The following is a 15485-nucleotide window of genomic DNA, read 5'->3' as shown; positions in this document are numbered from 1 at the left end:
CACTGTTCCTTCAAAATCCTGGAACTCCCTCCCTAACAGCACTGTGGGTGTATCTTCACCAGGTGGACTTCAGGGGTTCAAGAAGGCAGCTCACCACCACCTTCTCAAGGACAATTAGGGATGGGCAATAAATGCTGGCCTAGCCAGCATTACCCACAACTGATGAACGAATATATATAAAAAAAAGAGGATGCTTTACCTTGTATCTAGCAATGCTATATGACCTAACATGATACTGACACCTGAGGCAATAATTTACATGAAACACTATCTGATTTTTGGACAATGTTCACTGCATGAGTGGAAAATGGGTCAGGGTCCTTATTACTTGATACCCATGCATTTCTGCAACTATGGGATTTTTCAGTTCATTTCTGCCAGATGCTGGATATGGTCTCCCAAAATAGACAGAGCCATTTAAATGAGGTGGTGCTGATGTTGTGATAGTGTGTATCACATTTTCTGTCATTATTGTTTCAATAATACTGTACATTACTGTCATCTGTACACAACACTCATCCAGTATTGCTAGGTGATAAAAAAATGAAATGGCCACAGCAGATATTGAAATTATTATGGAGTAATCAATTGCCATTTCACATTGCTTCATTATGGAATTTTCATTGGAGGCAGCAACATGTTTTTTATTTGGGTAGCCTTTTAATGTTTTTGGAATTCTTAGCCTTGTGTTCAAGTCGCTTCATGGCTTCACCTCACTTTCTACCTCACTAGCCTCCAGCCCTAAAACCCTCCAAGAACTCTGTGTTCCTCCCACTCTGGACTTTTGTGCATCTTGCTTCATTTACCTATTCAGTGGCAGCCAGGCCCTTTTAGCCAGGCTAGTCCCTAAACACTTGAATGCTCTTTCTATTCCTTTCCTCCTTTAAGACAGGCCTTAAAACCTATCCCTTCAACCAAGCTTTTGGTCATTTGTCCTCATGTCTCCTTTGGCTCAGTGTTAATTATTGTCTAATTAAACTCTAGTGATGCTTTACCACATTAGAGAGGCTATATGAATGCAAGTTGTTACTGCTGCCGGAAACAGATTCCTACACCAATAGTCATCTCTTTCTCCCTTTCTTCTCTCCTCCCAGTAGTGACCACCTAAATGCAGGAATTTGTTGAAAATATTAAAAGCACTTGGCTCCTGAAAGTTCACATTAGACAATACAAACCACCTCTAATGGATGCAAAAACATTGTATTTATGCTGGTAATCGCATCAGGAGAAAAACTTTGAATATTCAAAATTAGGAAGTGTCCCATTCTACCACACCAGTGATAAGCACAAAGGACTACTAAAGACCTTCACTTTACTGTATTACAAGTATCTTGTCAGGCATGTTAAATGTTAAATTATTTTCATGCAGTACTTTTTCTTTTCTTCTCCCACCATGTTAAGGACCTTATATAAATATAAATTTTTGGTTGCTGTTGTGTTAGCAACTACCCCCATATCTACAAATAAGTCTTAAGTCCCAACTCCAGCGACACCAGTTTTTGTGGAGGCTGTGGGGGGATGTTGTTTTAAAATGTGAATGATTCTGTGAGGAAATTATTGGCATGAAACTTTGTTATTAACTCTTCTATTCTGACTGAGAAACACACACGGGCAATAACAGGACCTAAATAGTAAAGTTACTGTCACGGCATTTGCCAGTTTCTGGAATATAACTTGACCTACTTTGTGCAATTTATTTATTTTGTCCTTTGCATTTGCATTTTTAAAAAACTCTCTTGAGGTCTCTCTAGTCATGTATTATTCTCCAGGAGATTGTTGAACTACCGTAGACCATCTGCGTGTTATTCAAACAGAAGGACAAAAGAAAAGTCAAAGATACAAAAAAATTATTTGGCCCTCCTGAAACTTGTCCCACTAATACTCCCTTTATAGTGACCTCTGAACATCCCTAATGTTTTACCCACTATGATTTTGCCCGGCAAAAATGCCATTCGTGTAAACAACTGTTAGATTGAAATGAATTTGTCCAGCATGACTGAGTCTCTTTGGGATAGTTCCTAGTCTCCATACTATGCCAGCTCCTAATGACCACAACTCATTCAAGGAGCTAAAGCACAAGGGAAAACTATGAACATAGGCTTATGTCCATGGTCCAGTGCATTTGTGCATCAAGCTATCATCATGGGATTTATTTAAAGGCATAATGCTGACCTTTCAGGATAAATAACCTAAATGTGCATGGTCATAAACGGATTAAGCAATGAATAGAAAATAAATAGAGGAAAACAGCCCCTACAACTCCTGCAAGGAGAAGGGGACAGATATTCTCTGGATTAAATAGGAACAAGAATAAATGTGTTAAAACAGTTGTCAGAGGATGCAAAGATAGACCTAGTTAAAAGCATAGGTGCAGAGGCAAAAACACCAATAAGAAATTATTTCAGTAATACAACAGTGAAAGGACAGAAGTGAAAGGGCTCCCCCTCATCCTCACCTTCCACCCCGCCAGCCTTCATATTCATGCAGCATCCTCTGTCGTTTCCTCCATCTCCAGTGCGATGTCACCATCAAACACATCTTCTACTCTAATATAAAATCAAAATACTGCGGATGCTGGAAATCTGAAACAAAAACAGAAAATGCTGGAATATCTCCACAGGTCTAGCAGCATCTGTGGAGTGAGAAACAGAGTAAACGTTTTGAGTCCGTATGATCCCTTGCTGCCACTGTGTGTCGGTGGTGCATTGGCTTTTGGATGGGGTGCCAATCAAATGGGCTGCTTTGTCCTGGATGGTATCGAGCTTCTTGAGTGTTGGTAGAACTGCACTCATCAAGGCAAGTGGGGAGTATTCTATCACACTCCTGACTTGTGCCTTGTAGATGGTGGACAGGATCTGGGGAGTCAGTAGGTGAGTTACTCACCGCAGGATTCCTAGCCTCTGACCTGCTCTTGCAGCCACAGTATTTATATGGCTAATCCAGTTCCGTTTCTGATCAATGGTAAGCCCCCAGGATGTTGATAGTGGGGGATTCAGTGATGCTAATGCCATTGAATGTCAAGGGGTGATGGTTAGATTCCCTCTTGTTGCAGATGGTCATTGCCTGACGCTTGTGTGGTGCAAATGTCACTTACCATTTGTCAGTCCAAGCCTAGATATTGTCCAGGTCTTGCTGCATTTGGACATGGATTGCTTCAGTATCTGAGGAGTCATGAATTGTGCTGAACATTGTGCAATCATCAGTGAACATCCCCACTTCTGACCTTATGATGGAAGAAAGGTCTTGATGAGCAGTTGAAGATGGTTGGGCTTAGCAATTGCCCCATGACTGTCTCCTTTTGCCTTGCAAAAACATTGTGGACTGGATTTTAATGGGCCTGATTGGGACCAAATGGAAGTGGGCCTGGAAAAAAGATGGCTGCCGAGTAGGGCAACTGGAATCAGCGAACATCCCCACTTCTGACCTTATGATGGAAGAAAGGTCTTGATGAGCAGTTGAAGATGGTTGGGCTTAGCAATTGCCCCATGACTGTCTCCTTTTGCCTTGCAAAAGCACTGTGGACTGGATTTTAATGGGCCTGATTGGGACCAAATGGAAGTGGGCCTGGAAGAAAGATGGCTGCCGAGTAGGGCAACTGGAATTCCCATCTCCCATTTTCATCCTCAGCCTATTTCATGAGGGCAGGGGAGGAAATGTGGCCCCAAATGCACCTGGTCCTATGAAGGAGGCAACTGGCAACATTGTGGGCTCACTGAGAGCGTGCCCCAGGTAGGAGTTTTAGTTATCATGGAGGTGGCTGGACTTTAGCAGCTTTCAGGTTTTACAGCGGCTACAGAGAGGAATGAACCAGGATTGAATGAGGGAAGAGTTTAAAAGATAAGTAAAACAGTTTTGCTTCCTTTATACTGCAGCATGAATTGTATCTGTGTTCAGTAAGGTGAGTTGTGACAGTGCTGTGATTGGAAGATATAACCACCCCTTAAACAATGGCCTGGATTTTCGATTCCCAGTTGGGTGCATAGAGGCGGAAAATTTCCTGACTCCCCAAACCGGACTCGGGAGAAAGTTCCCTGAATGGCTGGATTTTCATTCCGGGCAGGTGGGTGTGTGATGGAGTTGGACCTGTCACTCCCAGAAACAGTGAGAAGGCATCCACAGAGGCTGATGAGTGCCATGTCGATTGTTTAAAAAGCCCCCTTGGTGCTTTGGGACTTCATCCCAGTTGTAATGAAAGTAGTTAGGCCCTCTGACCAATGGCCCAAATCCCACACATGCTCCTCATGCCCTCATTCATGTCATGACATGCCACCTCATGCCTTCCCATGCACCCCCCCATATGGCCCAGATCATACCCTCCATGCTAACCTATGCCTCTCTACCTTCCCTCCACTGCCCCTTATAGCCCCTATGCCAACTTAGTGCCAACTCATGACAATCCATGCCCCTATCCCACCACCCTTTTCCCTTACACCAGCTCTGCCAACTCACTCAGTATCCACCATGGGCAGAATTCAGAAGCCATCCTGACATGAAAGAACATAAATGACATGAGTCCATAGACTCATGGACTCATAGGCGTTTACAGCACAGAAGGAGGCCATTCAGCCAATCATGGCCACGCCGGTCAACAAAGATCTGACTACACTAATCCCATTTTCCAACACTTGGCCCTTAGCCCTGGAGGCTATGGCAACACAAGTGAATATCTAAATACTTCTTAAATGTTACGAGAGTTTCTGACTCAACTGCCCTTTCAGGCAGTGAGTTCCAGACTCCCACCACCCCCTGGGTGAAAAAACTTCTCTTCAACTCCCCTCTTAGCCTCCTGCCTCTTACCTTAAATTTATGCCCCCTGGTTATTGACCCCTCTACTAATGGAAAAAGTGCCTTCCTATCCACCCTATCTGTGCTCTTCATAATCTTATACACCTCTATCAGGTCCCCTCTCAACCTTTGCTGCTCCAAGGAAAACAATCCCAGCCTATCCAATCTTTCCTCATAGCTCAGACCCTCCAGCTCAGGCTGCATTCTGGTAAACCTCCTCTGCACCCTCTCCAGTGTAATCACATCCTTCCTATAATGTGGTGACCAGAACTGCATGCAGTGCTCCAGTTGTGGCCTAACCAGCGTATTATACAATTCCAGCATAACCTCCCTGCTCTTGTATTCTATGCCTCGGCTAATAAAGGCACACATCCCATATGCCTTCTTAACCATCTTATCTACCTGCTCTGCTACCTTCAGGGATCTGTGGATATGCACACCAAGGTCCCTCTGATCTTCAGTAATTTCCAGGGTCCTACCATTCATAGTGTAATCTCTTGCCTTGTTAGCCCTCCCCAAGTGCATTACCTTACACTTTTCCGTGTTGAATTCCATTTGCCACTGCTCTTCCCACCTGACCAGTCCATTGATATCCTCCTGCAGTTTACGGCTATCCTCTTCATTATTTACCACCCTACCATTTTCCGTGTCATCCGTGAACTTCTTGATCATATGCCCTACATTTAAGTCCAAATCATTAATGTACACCACAAACAGCAAGGGCCCCAGCACCGAGCCCCGTGGAACCCCACTGGAAACAGACTTCCAGTCACAGAAACATCCCTCTACCATCACCCTCTGCTTCCTGCCTCTCAGCTAATTTTGGGTCCAACATGCCACTTTGCCGTGGATCCCATGGGCTCTTACTTTCTTGACCAGTCTGCCATGATGGACCTTATCAAAAGCCTTGCTAAAGTCCATGTAGACCACACCAAATGCATTACCCTCATCAACACTCCTGGTTACCTCCTCAAAAAATTCGATCAAATTTGTCAAACACGACCTTCCATTAACAAATCCATGTTGACTATCCCTGATTAATCCGTGTTTCTCCAAGTGCAGATATATTCTGCCCCTCAGAATTCTTTCTAGTAACTTCCCCACCACTGAGGTTAGACTGACTGGCCTTTAATTTCCTGGTCTATTCCTTCATCCCATTATTAATAATGGGACAACATTAGCAGTCCTCCAATCCTCTGGCACCTCACCTGTGGTCAGAGAGGATTTGAAAATTGCTGCCAGGGCCCTTGATACGACTTCCCTTGCCTCCCTCAACAGCCTGGGATACATCTCATCTGGGCCTGTGGATTTATCCACTTTTACGGCCGCTAAACCCACTAGTACCTCCTCTCTCTCTATGTTAATTTCCTCTAATATTTAAGTCCTCCACCCTGACACCCTGATGTCTATATCTGTGTTATCTTTTTCCATTGTGAAGACCGATGCAAAGTATTCATTGACGACTGCACCCACGTCTTCCGGGTCCACATACAGATTACCTCTATAGTCCCTAATTGGCCCTGTTCTTTCCCTAGTTATTCTCTTGCTCTTTATATATTTAAAAAACCCCTTTGAGTTTTCCTTTATTCTACCCACCAATGCTTTCTCATGCACTCTTAGCTTTCCTAATTTCCTTTTTAAGTTCTCCCCTGCACTTTTTATACTCCTCTAGGGACTATTGAGCCCTTGGTATCTGCCATAAGCTTCTCTTTTTCTATTAATCCTAACCTTTATGTTCCTTGACATCCAGGGTTCTCTGGACTTGGTCCCCCCGCCTTTGTCTTTACGGGAATATATTTGCCCTGTATTCTCACTATTTCCTTCTTGAATGCCTCCCACTGCTCTGACACAGTTTTATCTGCAAGTAACTGCTCCCAGTCCACTTGGGCCAAATCGTATTTCATCTTTGTAAAATTAACCTTTCCCCAGTTTAGAACTTTTATTCCCGCCCCAACCTTATCCTTTTCCATAACTATCCTAAATCTAATTGAGTTATAGTCACTATCTCCAAAATGCTCCCCTATTGATATGCCTTCTACCTGCCCAGGCTCATACTTATTATAGATTTCACCCACATTGATAAAAGCACATTCAATACATTTAAACCCCTTCAAGTAATTAATCCCTTATAAAAACAAACATTTGTATTTCTATTCCCATATCAAAGACAGATAATTCCTTTACAACCTCTGAGCTGGCAATCAATGTCTGTATAATGTGTGATGATAATAGATTGTGGAAGCAGTCAAGCAGTACTAACACTGTAATAATAACCCTGAGGCTTATGTCAGCAAACAGCTTTTGAAATTACAAGCACCAATTTTTTTTTACCTGAGATGCAGCAGGTTTTTTTTACAAAACTTAAAGAGCAGGAAATTTACATAACTTGACAGCTTGATAGTTCCACAGACCTTATTTGCCTTTTTTCATATTAAATCTAACCTTAAAAATCCCTCAAGGATATCCTCTCCAAAAGATACCTGATCTCTCCAAAGTGAATTTTGACCTTTTCCCCATATTCATAAATCCCACAAATTGTATTTCAGAAACCTTGGTGACAAAAGTTGCTTCTGAGGTAAGACAGCTTAACTTTTAAATGTGTTGCTGCCGCTGTGAACTGTGCATGTGCAAAATATGCCCCATCCCCCTTCCCCCACCCATAAAAAAGGTGAGTGCCCGATTCGGAGGCAGGACTTCCAGATTGAGGGCTCTGGCACAATAATCTCTAAGGTGCGGACCCCTTCCGTCTCCGCAAAAAATCAGGTCAATGTATTTACCAGGTTGTTATTTCTGCCAAGTGGAAAATTGTTAAGTAAAAGATCAACATTGTAAATGTGGAAAAGTCTTCAGGTGACTTAAAAAAATTCATCTAATGGGTAACAAGGTAGAGTACATTTCACACTATTGAAAGGGAAGTCTTGGCATGATAACCAAGTGTAAATGTTTAATCTGTTCCCATTGCTTTTATGTATTCAGTCTAGACATTTGTTGAGATAGCAATTCTAAAGTCTGTTTGCTTACTTCAGGAGTTTTATGGGCTCTTGGCTGCAATGCAATTCCCTAATCATTTTACATGTTCTTGACTCTGTTATTGCAGCTGCTTTAAAGAGTCTGTTTACTCAGGGAGTTTTATGAGCTATTCAATGGCATCCAACTGTAAGAATGGGGCTTGTAAGTTCTCTTCATAAAGTGGATTATGGGTGAGTGTACTGAGGGTGCGAGGAGTGAAAGGGGTTAAGGTGAGGGGCAGGGGTGAGGGAGTGAAGGGAAATGGATGAGGAGATTGAGGGGGTGAGAATGTGAGGATGAGGAGTAAGGGGGTGAGGAGGAGGGTAGGTGATTAAGGGATGAGGGTAAGTGGATGAGGGGGTAAGGGGGTGAGGGGAATAAGGGGGTAAGGAGGGGGAGGGGTTAGGTGGGAGAGGAGAGTGAAGGGGTGAGGAGGGTAAGGATGAGTGAGGGCATGAGGAGGGCGAGAGTCAGGGTGTGAGAGGAGTAAGGGTAGTAAGGGGGTAGTGTGAGAGAGAGAGAGAGGATTTAAAGTGGTCCGAAGGTTCAACTGTATAGAGAGGAGCAGCTGATTGCATCAGGAGCACCAGGTCGAGATTTATTTTTATGAGAATGGAGGCAGGCCTTTTAACCTGCTTGTTCTGGTCTTCGGTAGTAGGCCTGCCTCCAGACTACTTAGGGCCTGGGCCCCTGGAAGATTCTGCCTGCTGGCAGTCACGAGACAGAGGTGGAATCACAATGGTTGGAATGGTTCCGTCTCCCGATCCCCACCTCCAACATGAAAATTCTGCTTTTAATCTCTGCTGCCTTAATTCCAAGTTTCACAGCCCTTTCCTTTTCGTTCTTTCCTCCCCTCCTCCCACCCCCTTATCTGTACTTGCTTAAAACCTGTCACATCTCTAATTTTTTTCCAGTTCTAATGAAAGCTCAGTGACCTGAAACATTAGCTCTATTCCCCTTTCCGCAGATGCTGCCAGATCTTCTGAGTATTTCCAGCATTTTCTGTGTTGGTTTCAGATTTCCAATGTTCACAGTATTTTGCATTTATCTTCCCCAAGGATTAGATGTAATTTAACTTAGAGCATGAAGAAAGCCTAGGGCCAAGAGTTTCTGCTTTGGGCATAATCACTGCAAATTGTACTCAAAATCAGGTTAGCTTTCAGAAGTTGCTTTTCCTTGAGTTTTGACTCAAATTGATTTTCATATTAGTAAATAAAAAATCTGCCATGAGATTGCCATGCATTGAGGGGGGTGGGTGGTGGGGGGCGGGGGGGTGGGGGGGTGGTATCGTAGTAATGTTGCTAGACTAGTAATCCAGAGGACCAGTTTAATGCTCTGGGGACAGGGCTTCAAATCCCACCATGGCAGCTAGTGGAATTTAAATTCAATTGGTAAAATCTGGAATTGAAAGCTAGTCTTAGTAATGGTGACCATGAAACTGTCATACGTTGTTGTAAAAGCCCACCTGGGTCACTGATGTCCTTTAGGGAAGGAAATCTGCTGTCTTTGCACATCTGACTCCAGATCCACAGCAATGTGGTTGACTCTTAAACACCCTCTGAAATAGCCTAGCAAGCCACTCAGTTCAAGGGTAAGGAGGGATGGGCTAAAAATGCTGGCCTTGCCAGCAATGCCAATATCCCATGAAAGAATCAAATAAAACACTACAATCTGGCAGCGTTTCAGGACTTAATTTTTTTTAAAATGCATTTAAAAAATCCTTGCTATATTGACAACTTGGTGAAGCTTTATTAACACAGCTGAAAATAGGGTTATCAAAAAAAGCAGGAATTTTCAAACTGTCTTATCCACTGCCTGTGAATAACCTGTTCTTAAGTAATTGAAAATGACTTTGAAACCAATAGAGAACCATTTACTGGGTACAATGGCATATAATAGTCAGTTTCTCAGCAAATTTAAATAAAAAAATAATGTTGAAAGACCTTTAAAATGTGCATATTGATGTATTTTTTGCCTGAAAGAACCTCCTATAACACCCACAGATGAATGCAGTTAACAGAATCTCACAATAGTGATTCACTTGGCCTAGGCATATGGTAATGTTGTGAACAGGGCTGGTTTCTCCTGCAAGGTTTTTCATCTTGCACAAAATCACAGAAATGTGATTTGCACTTAAAATTCAGTGACCTTCTGCACTTGTTCGGCCTTTTTTGGACTGGAGGAAAAAAATTGGTGCTGCCTAGCAGACAGACTCAAGATTTGTAAGACATTGGGCGAGATTTTCTGACCTTGTCCACCGCCTGGATCGTCTGTTCGCACTGAAAGTCAATGGGCTTTTGCCTAGGCTGCCGAACCTCCTGCGGTGAGTCCTGGCCATTGATAATCATTCTGAGAAAGTCTCTGGACACTGGATTGACATATCAGTCAATTAGTAGCAGATAAACATTCTGCTCATTTTCAGAAAAAGCAAACTAAAGAGGCACAAGACAACTGCAGATTTATTTATTTTCCTTCAATCTAGTGGAAAACAATGCAATTAATTATCAGGAGTAGATTTGAAAATTACAACAATAATCTAGTAAACAATAGTGTACTTGGATTCAGAAAGGGAAGATCCAATGGAAAGCTCTACGCATGTTATAACTTGTTTCCAAAAATACATTTTACAAAGTTGTAACCTAATTGTTATTAATTTAAACTCCAAGCTGTGTGGACTCAGGATAAATCTCAAGAATGGATTAAAGAGTAGACAAAGAGGTTCCTGTGGGAGGAGTTATGTCGAGATGGGGGTGATTCTGAATGGAGTGTTCCAGGGATCAGCATTCTTACAACTACTGTTCCTAATTTAGACATATGACTTTGATTCAGAAACTCATATTGGTCAAGTTTGCTGATGATATCAAACTAATAGAAGGCAATAAAACTGGAGGAGGTAGCTCAAAAATTACAAAATAAGGTGGTCAAAAATGTAATTGAACAGAATAAAGGCAGACAAAATGTAATAGCTACTGGTTCTACACATAGGAAAGAGTAATGGGCAACTCAAGCACTTCATAAATAGCAATGAATTTTTTTTTTAAATTCATTCATGGGATGCGGGCATTGCCAGCTAGGCTAGCATTTGTGCCCATCCATAATTGCCCTTGAGAAGGTGGAGGTGAGTTGCCTTCTTGAATCACTGCAGCCCCTGTAGTGTAGATACATCCAGGATTTTGACTCAATGACACTGAAGGAACTGCAATACATTTCCAGGTCAAGATGGCGTGAGGCTTGCAATGCATCTTGTAGACGGTGCACACCGCTGCCACTGTGCGTCGGTGATGGAGGGAGTGAATGTTTGTGGATGGGGTGCCAACCATTGTTCTAGATGGTGTCAAGCCTCTTGAGTGTTGATGGAGCTGCACTCAGAATCACAGAATCTTTATAATGAAGAAGGAGGCCATTCGGCTCATCGAGTCTGTACTGGCTCACTGAAAGAGCAATCTACCTAATCCCACTCCCTACCTTATCCCCATAACCTTGCACATTCTTTCTTTTCAGATAGCAATCCAATTCCCTTTTGAATACCTCAATTGAACCTGCCTCCACCACCCTTTCAGGAAGTTCGTTCCAGACTCCAACCATCCTCTGGGTGAAAAAATTTCCCTCACATCACATTCACTCCTTTTTCCCATTATTTTGAATGTGTGCCCCCTAGTTCTTGATGTACTTTTGAGTACATCATCCAAGCAAGTGGAGAGTATTCCGTCACACTCCTGACTTGTGACTTGTAGATAGTGGACAGGCTTTGGGGAGTCAGGAGATGTGTTACCTGCCACCGGATTCCTAGCCTCTGACCTGCTTTTGTAGCCACAGTATTTCTGTGGCTAGTCCAGTTCAGTTTCTGGTCAATGGTATCCTCCAAGATGTTGATAGTGGGGGGATTCAGTGATGGTAATGCCATTGAATGTCAAGGGGAAGTGGTTAGATTCTCCTTTGTTGGAGAAGGTCATTGCCTGGCACTTGTGTGATGCAAATGTTACTTGCCACTTGTCAGCCCAAGCCTAGATACTGTCCAGGTATTGCTGCATTTAGATATGAACTTTAGTGTCTGAGGAGTTGTGAATGGTGCTGAACATTGTGTAATCATCAGCGAACATCCCCACTTCTAACCTTATGATAGAAGGAATGCCTTTGATGAAGCAGCAGAAGGTGGTTGGGCTGAGGACACTACCCTGAGAAACTCCTGCAGAGATGTCCTGGATCTGAGATGACTGACCATCAACACCACAACCATCTTCCTTTGTGCTAGATATGACTCCAACCAGCAGAGAGTTTTCCCCCTGATTCCTACTGACTCTAGTTTTGCCAGGGGCCCTTGATGCCACAATCGGTCAAATGCTGCCTTGATGTCAAGGGCAGTCACTCTCACCTCACCTCTGGAGTTCAGCTGTCTTGTCCATGTTTGAACCAAGGCTGTAATGAGGTCAGAGCTGAGTGGCCCTGGCAGAACCCAAACTGGGCGTCAGTGAGAAGGTTATTTCTAAGCAAATGCCACTTGATAGCACTGTTGATGACCCCTTCCATCACTTTACTTCTGATCAAGAGTAGACTGATGAGGCAGCAATTGACCGGCTTGGATTTACCCTGCTTTTTGTGTACAGGACATACCTGGACAATTTTCCACATAGCCGGGTAGATGCCAGTGTTGTAGCTGCACTGGAACAACTTGGCTACGGGCGTGGCAAGTTCTGGAGCACAAGTCTTCAGTACTATTGCCAGAATATTGTCATGGCCCATAGCCTTTGCCATATCCAATGCCTTCAGTCATTTCTTGATATCACATGGAATGAATCAAATTGGCTGAAGACTGGCATCTGTGATTCTGGGGACCTCCAGAGGAGGCCGAGATGGATCATCCACTCAGCTAAGGAAAAGTTTGAAAGAAATCTAAAAGTGTTCACAGACTCATGCTCAATATGTCCATGACAGAGCCAAAACAATGGAGCATAAGGTAAGAAAAGACATGATTAAATTGTACAGTGCTCTTGTCAGACTACGCCTTGATTAATCGATTCAGTTCTTGTCACTGAGACAAAAAAGCAACATTTAAACTAAGACGATGCTAAGAGCCGGAAAGTTTATCACTACTGTTGGAGATCTGAGTTATCGTGAAAGAGTGGAGAATATAGGACTCGATTTTACAGGGGCAAATGGCTGGCAGCTCTTTGGTCTCAGCAGCGCCACTGGGAGCGGTGGCCACTGTTGGGATTGCAGTCAGTTCTGTAGAGCACATGCTGCGATGGAGCCCGAACTTTAAAGCAAGTCTGGGATTTGCCGGGGCCAAACTGGCAGGCCCCTATGAGAGGGGTGAGGGGTGGAAAGGGCAGGCTGGAGAGGGGAAAACTGGAGTGTGGGGGGGAGGGGGAGGGGGGAGGGAGTCCAAGGAGGGAGTTACCTGCGATGGACACAGTCGGTCTGTAAAGGTGGTACCATTCACCTTGACTGGCTGTAAGCTGACCCAATGCTTGGCGCTGGTCTCCCCCAGTGTGGGTAAAATTGTGGCAGTGGGTGAAGGAGGCTCTTAAGTGGCCATTAATTGAGCACTTGAGGCTTCATTTAGCCCAAGGGTAGGTTTTCTCCTAACGCTTTTCCTGCAGAGGGTAAAATTGTAGTGGGGAAGGGCGGGTGTGTGGTGGGAATGGCGCTCATTGCATGGTGCCCAATTTTATGGCCGCACCCCATCTGCCAATCTGCTCCCAGGGGTCATAAAATTCAGCCCTTCGGTTTATCACCCTTGAAAGAGTTATCCGAGAGATGATGTTCTAGTGGCATATAAGACCCAGTTTAATAAACTCAAATCTGAAAGATTAAATTAAATTGTGAAAGCAGGAAAGGGGGACACAGTTCAAACTAGTAAAAAACAAATTTATGATTGATGCCAGGAAGTTTTAATTCACACAAAGAATGATCAGTACGTGGAATAGATTCCAAGATGGATTGGTAGGGGCAATAATTCAGAATCATTTAGATAATAATTGATGCCATGGTGGGTGACTTTAGGGTCCTTCTGGATGAATAAACTAAGATGGGCTGAATGGTTTTTCTCATCTGTAATAATCTTCTGATTTTGTGATTATCATATTATCTAAACAACTGCATCATGTGATTGCCTTGTAACTGTGTTACAGCCATCTATGACCTTTCACCCAAATGGGCAGTTTGATGACCTGTGTTATAAATTTTCAATTCTGATTTTTTTTATCCTGTGTAGGGAGGGCTGACCTCCAAGAATGAAAATGGGGAGTGCGTTTCAGAAGGTTGCCTCTGTCTTATCTTGCAGCTCTGATGATGAACTGAGCTGCGTTTCAACCAACATGGATGAAGTCATGGCTGACAGGATGCTGGATGCATGCCACAAGAAGATAAAGAGACTCCCAGTTCCAATCTGCTCCTTCACATATGTAGAGAAGCTGTACATCAGCAACAACAAGCTGAAGGAACTCCCTAATGAGTTTGAGCAGTTGGTCAACTTAAAGATATTAGCACTAGACTTTAACAAATTTGAAGATGTGCCTAAAGTTGTATGCAATATGCCGAACCTAACCCGGCTCTACCTTGGTAGCAATAGATTAATGACAATTCCTCCAGAGTTTAGGAATCTAGAAAACCTCAGGTGTCTCTGGATAGAGAGCAACTATTTCAGAAAATTTCCCAAACAGTTAATTAATATGCCTAGTCTGAGGTCGCTACAGATGGGGGACAACAAGCTTAAGACCTTACCAGAGGACCTGGTTAGGTTCATAAACCTGCGTGGATTTTGGTTATATGGCAATAGATTCGAGAACTTCCCAAAGGTATTACTAAAGATGGAATTTCTAGAAATCCTTGATGTGGACAAAAATAAAATCACTGAATTCCCCAATATGGAACACCTTTCGAGGCTCAAATTGTTTTCATATGACCATAATCCTGCTACGCACCCACCAAATGTGGCAGATGGGGTGACACTGGTAGGTGAAGGGGCAGCCGAATTACTGGCTGCCAGAGCTCAAGAAAATGAAGAGAATGATGAAAATCAGGAGCCTCTGCATAGCATCCTCAAAAATGGCTCCATGGCACTGGAAACGGAGGGCAACTTCTCCGCTTTAGACTGTTCTCAAGAGGAGACATGAGATCAGCTGCAGATACCAGCCATGGAATATCACATATCAGGCACTGAGTGACAGCTCTGTTGAAGTCATTGTGAGATAGTGGTTAACTCACTGTGGACCAGTGGGGGATGGAGGAAGCAGCTGGAGATATAAATGGCCCAAGGGACCGGAACTGGGTGAAAAACAGTCGAAAAAAAATAGAAAAGTTGGCTATTTCTTTGTATGACTCAATTTAAGTCAGATTATAGGATTCGGTCTTTTAAACCAGTATGGGCCCTTCTAATGAAAGATCGTGCTGTGACAGATTTATCAGCTGATGTTAACAATGTGGATGTGCCACATGCAATTTAGGACCGTATGTATCTGTATCACCAGATTAACTCAAGAATGTCTATGACTCTGCATTGCAGTGATAAGATGGCAGTTGGATAATACTTCATAAGGGACAGTAGTCAAATGATATCAATAACAGTTTTATAATTACTAAAGAAATGAAGAAAGAGGGTTGATTTTCGTATTGCAATAAGATTTGGGGTAAGAGTTACATATTTATTAATAAGTTGTTCTTACTAATAAATTTGTAATGAATAAAATTCA

At 43.1% G+C, this 15485-nt stretch overlaps 2 protein-coding genes across 2 annotated transcripts in view; one reads left to right on the top strand and one right to left on the bottom strand.

Moving 5' to 3' along the window:
* Positions 1 to 15485, bottom strand: part of eps8l2 (EPS8 signaling adaptor L2) — a 598035-nt gene that overhangs the window by 551295 nt on the left and 31255 nt on the right. The gene's annotated exons all lie outside the window — the stretch shown is intronic.
* lrrc10b (leucine rich repeat containing 10B) overlaps positions 1 to 15485 on the top strand; it is a 25250-nt gene extending 9765 nt beyond the window's left edge. The window contains exon 2 of the mRNA XM_078549089.1: positions 14009 to 15485. Coding sequence (XP_078405215.1) covers positions 14028 to 14909 — 882 coding nt within the window. The 5' untranslated portion in view covers positions 14009 to 14027 and the 3' untranslated portion in view covers positions 14910 to 15485. The remainder of the gene's footprint in view (positions 1 to 14008) is intronic.

Source organism: Cetorhinus maximus, chromosome 9, assembly GCF_964194155.1.
Source record: "Cetorhinus maximus chromosome 9, sCetMax3.hap1.1, whole genome shotgun sequence".
NCBI lineage: Eukaryota > Metazoa > Chordata > Chondrichthyes > Lamniformes > Cetorhinidae > Cetorhinus > Cetorhinus maximus.
Note: the sequence above shows the minus strand (reverse complement) of the source record. Positions and strands in the feature narration are given on the sequence as shown.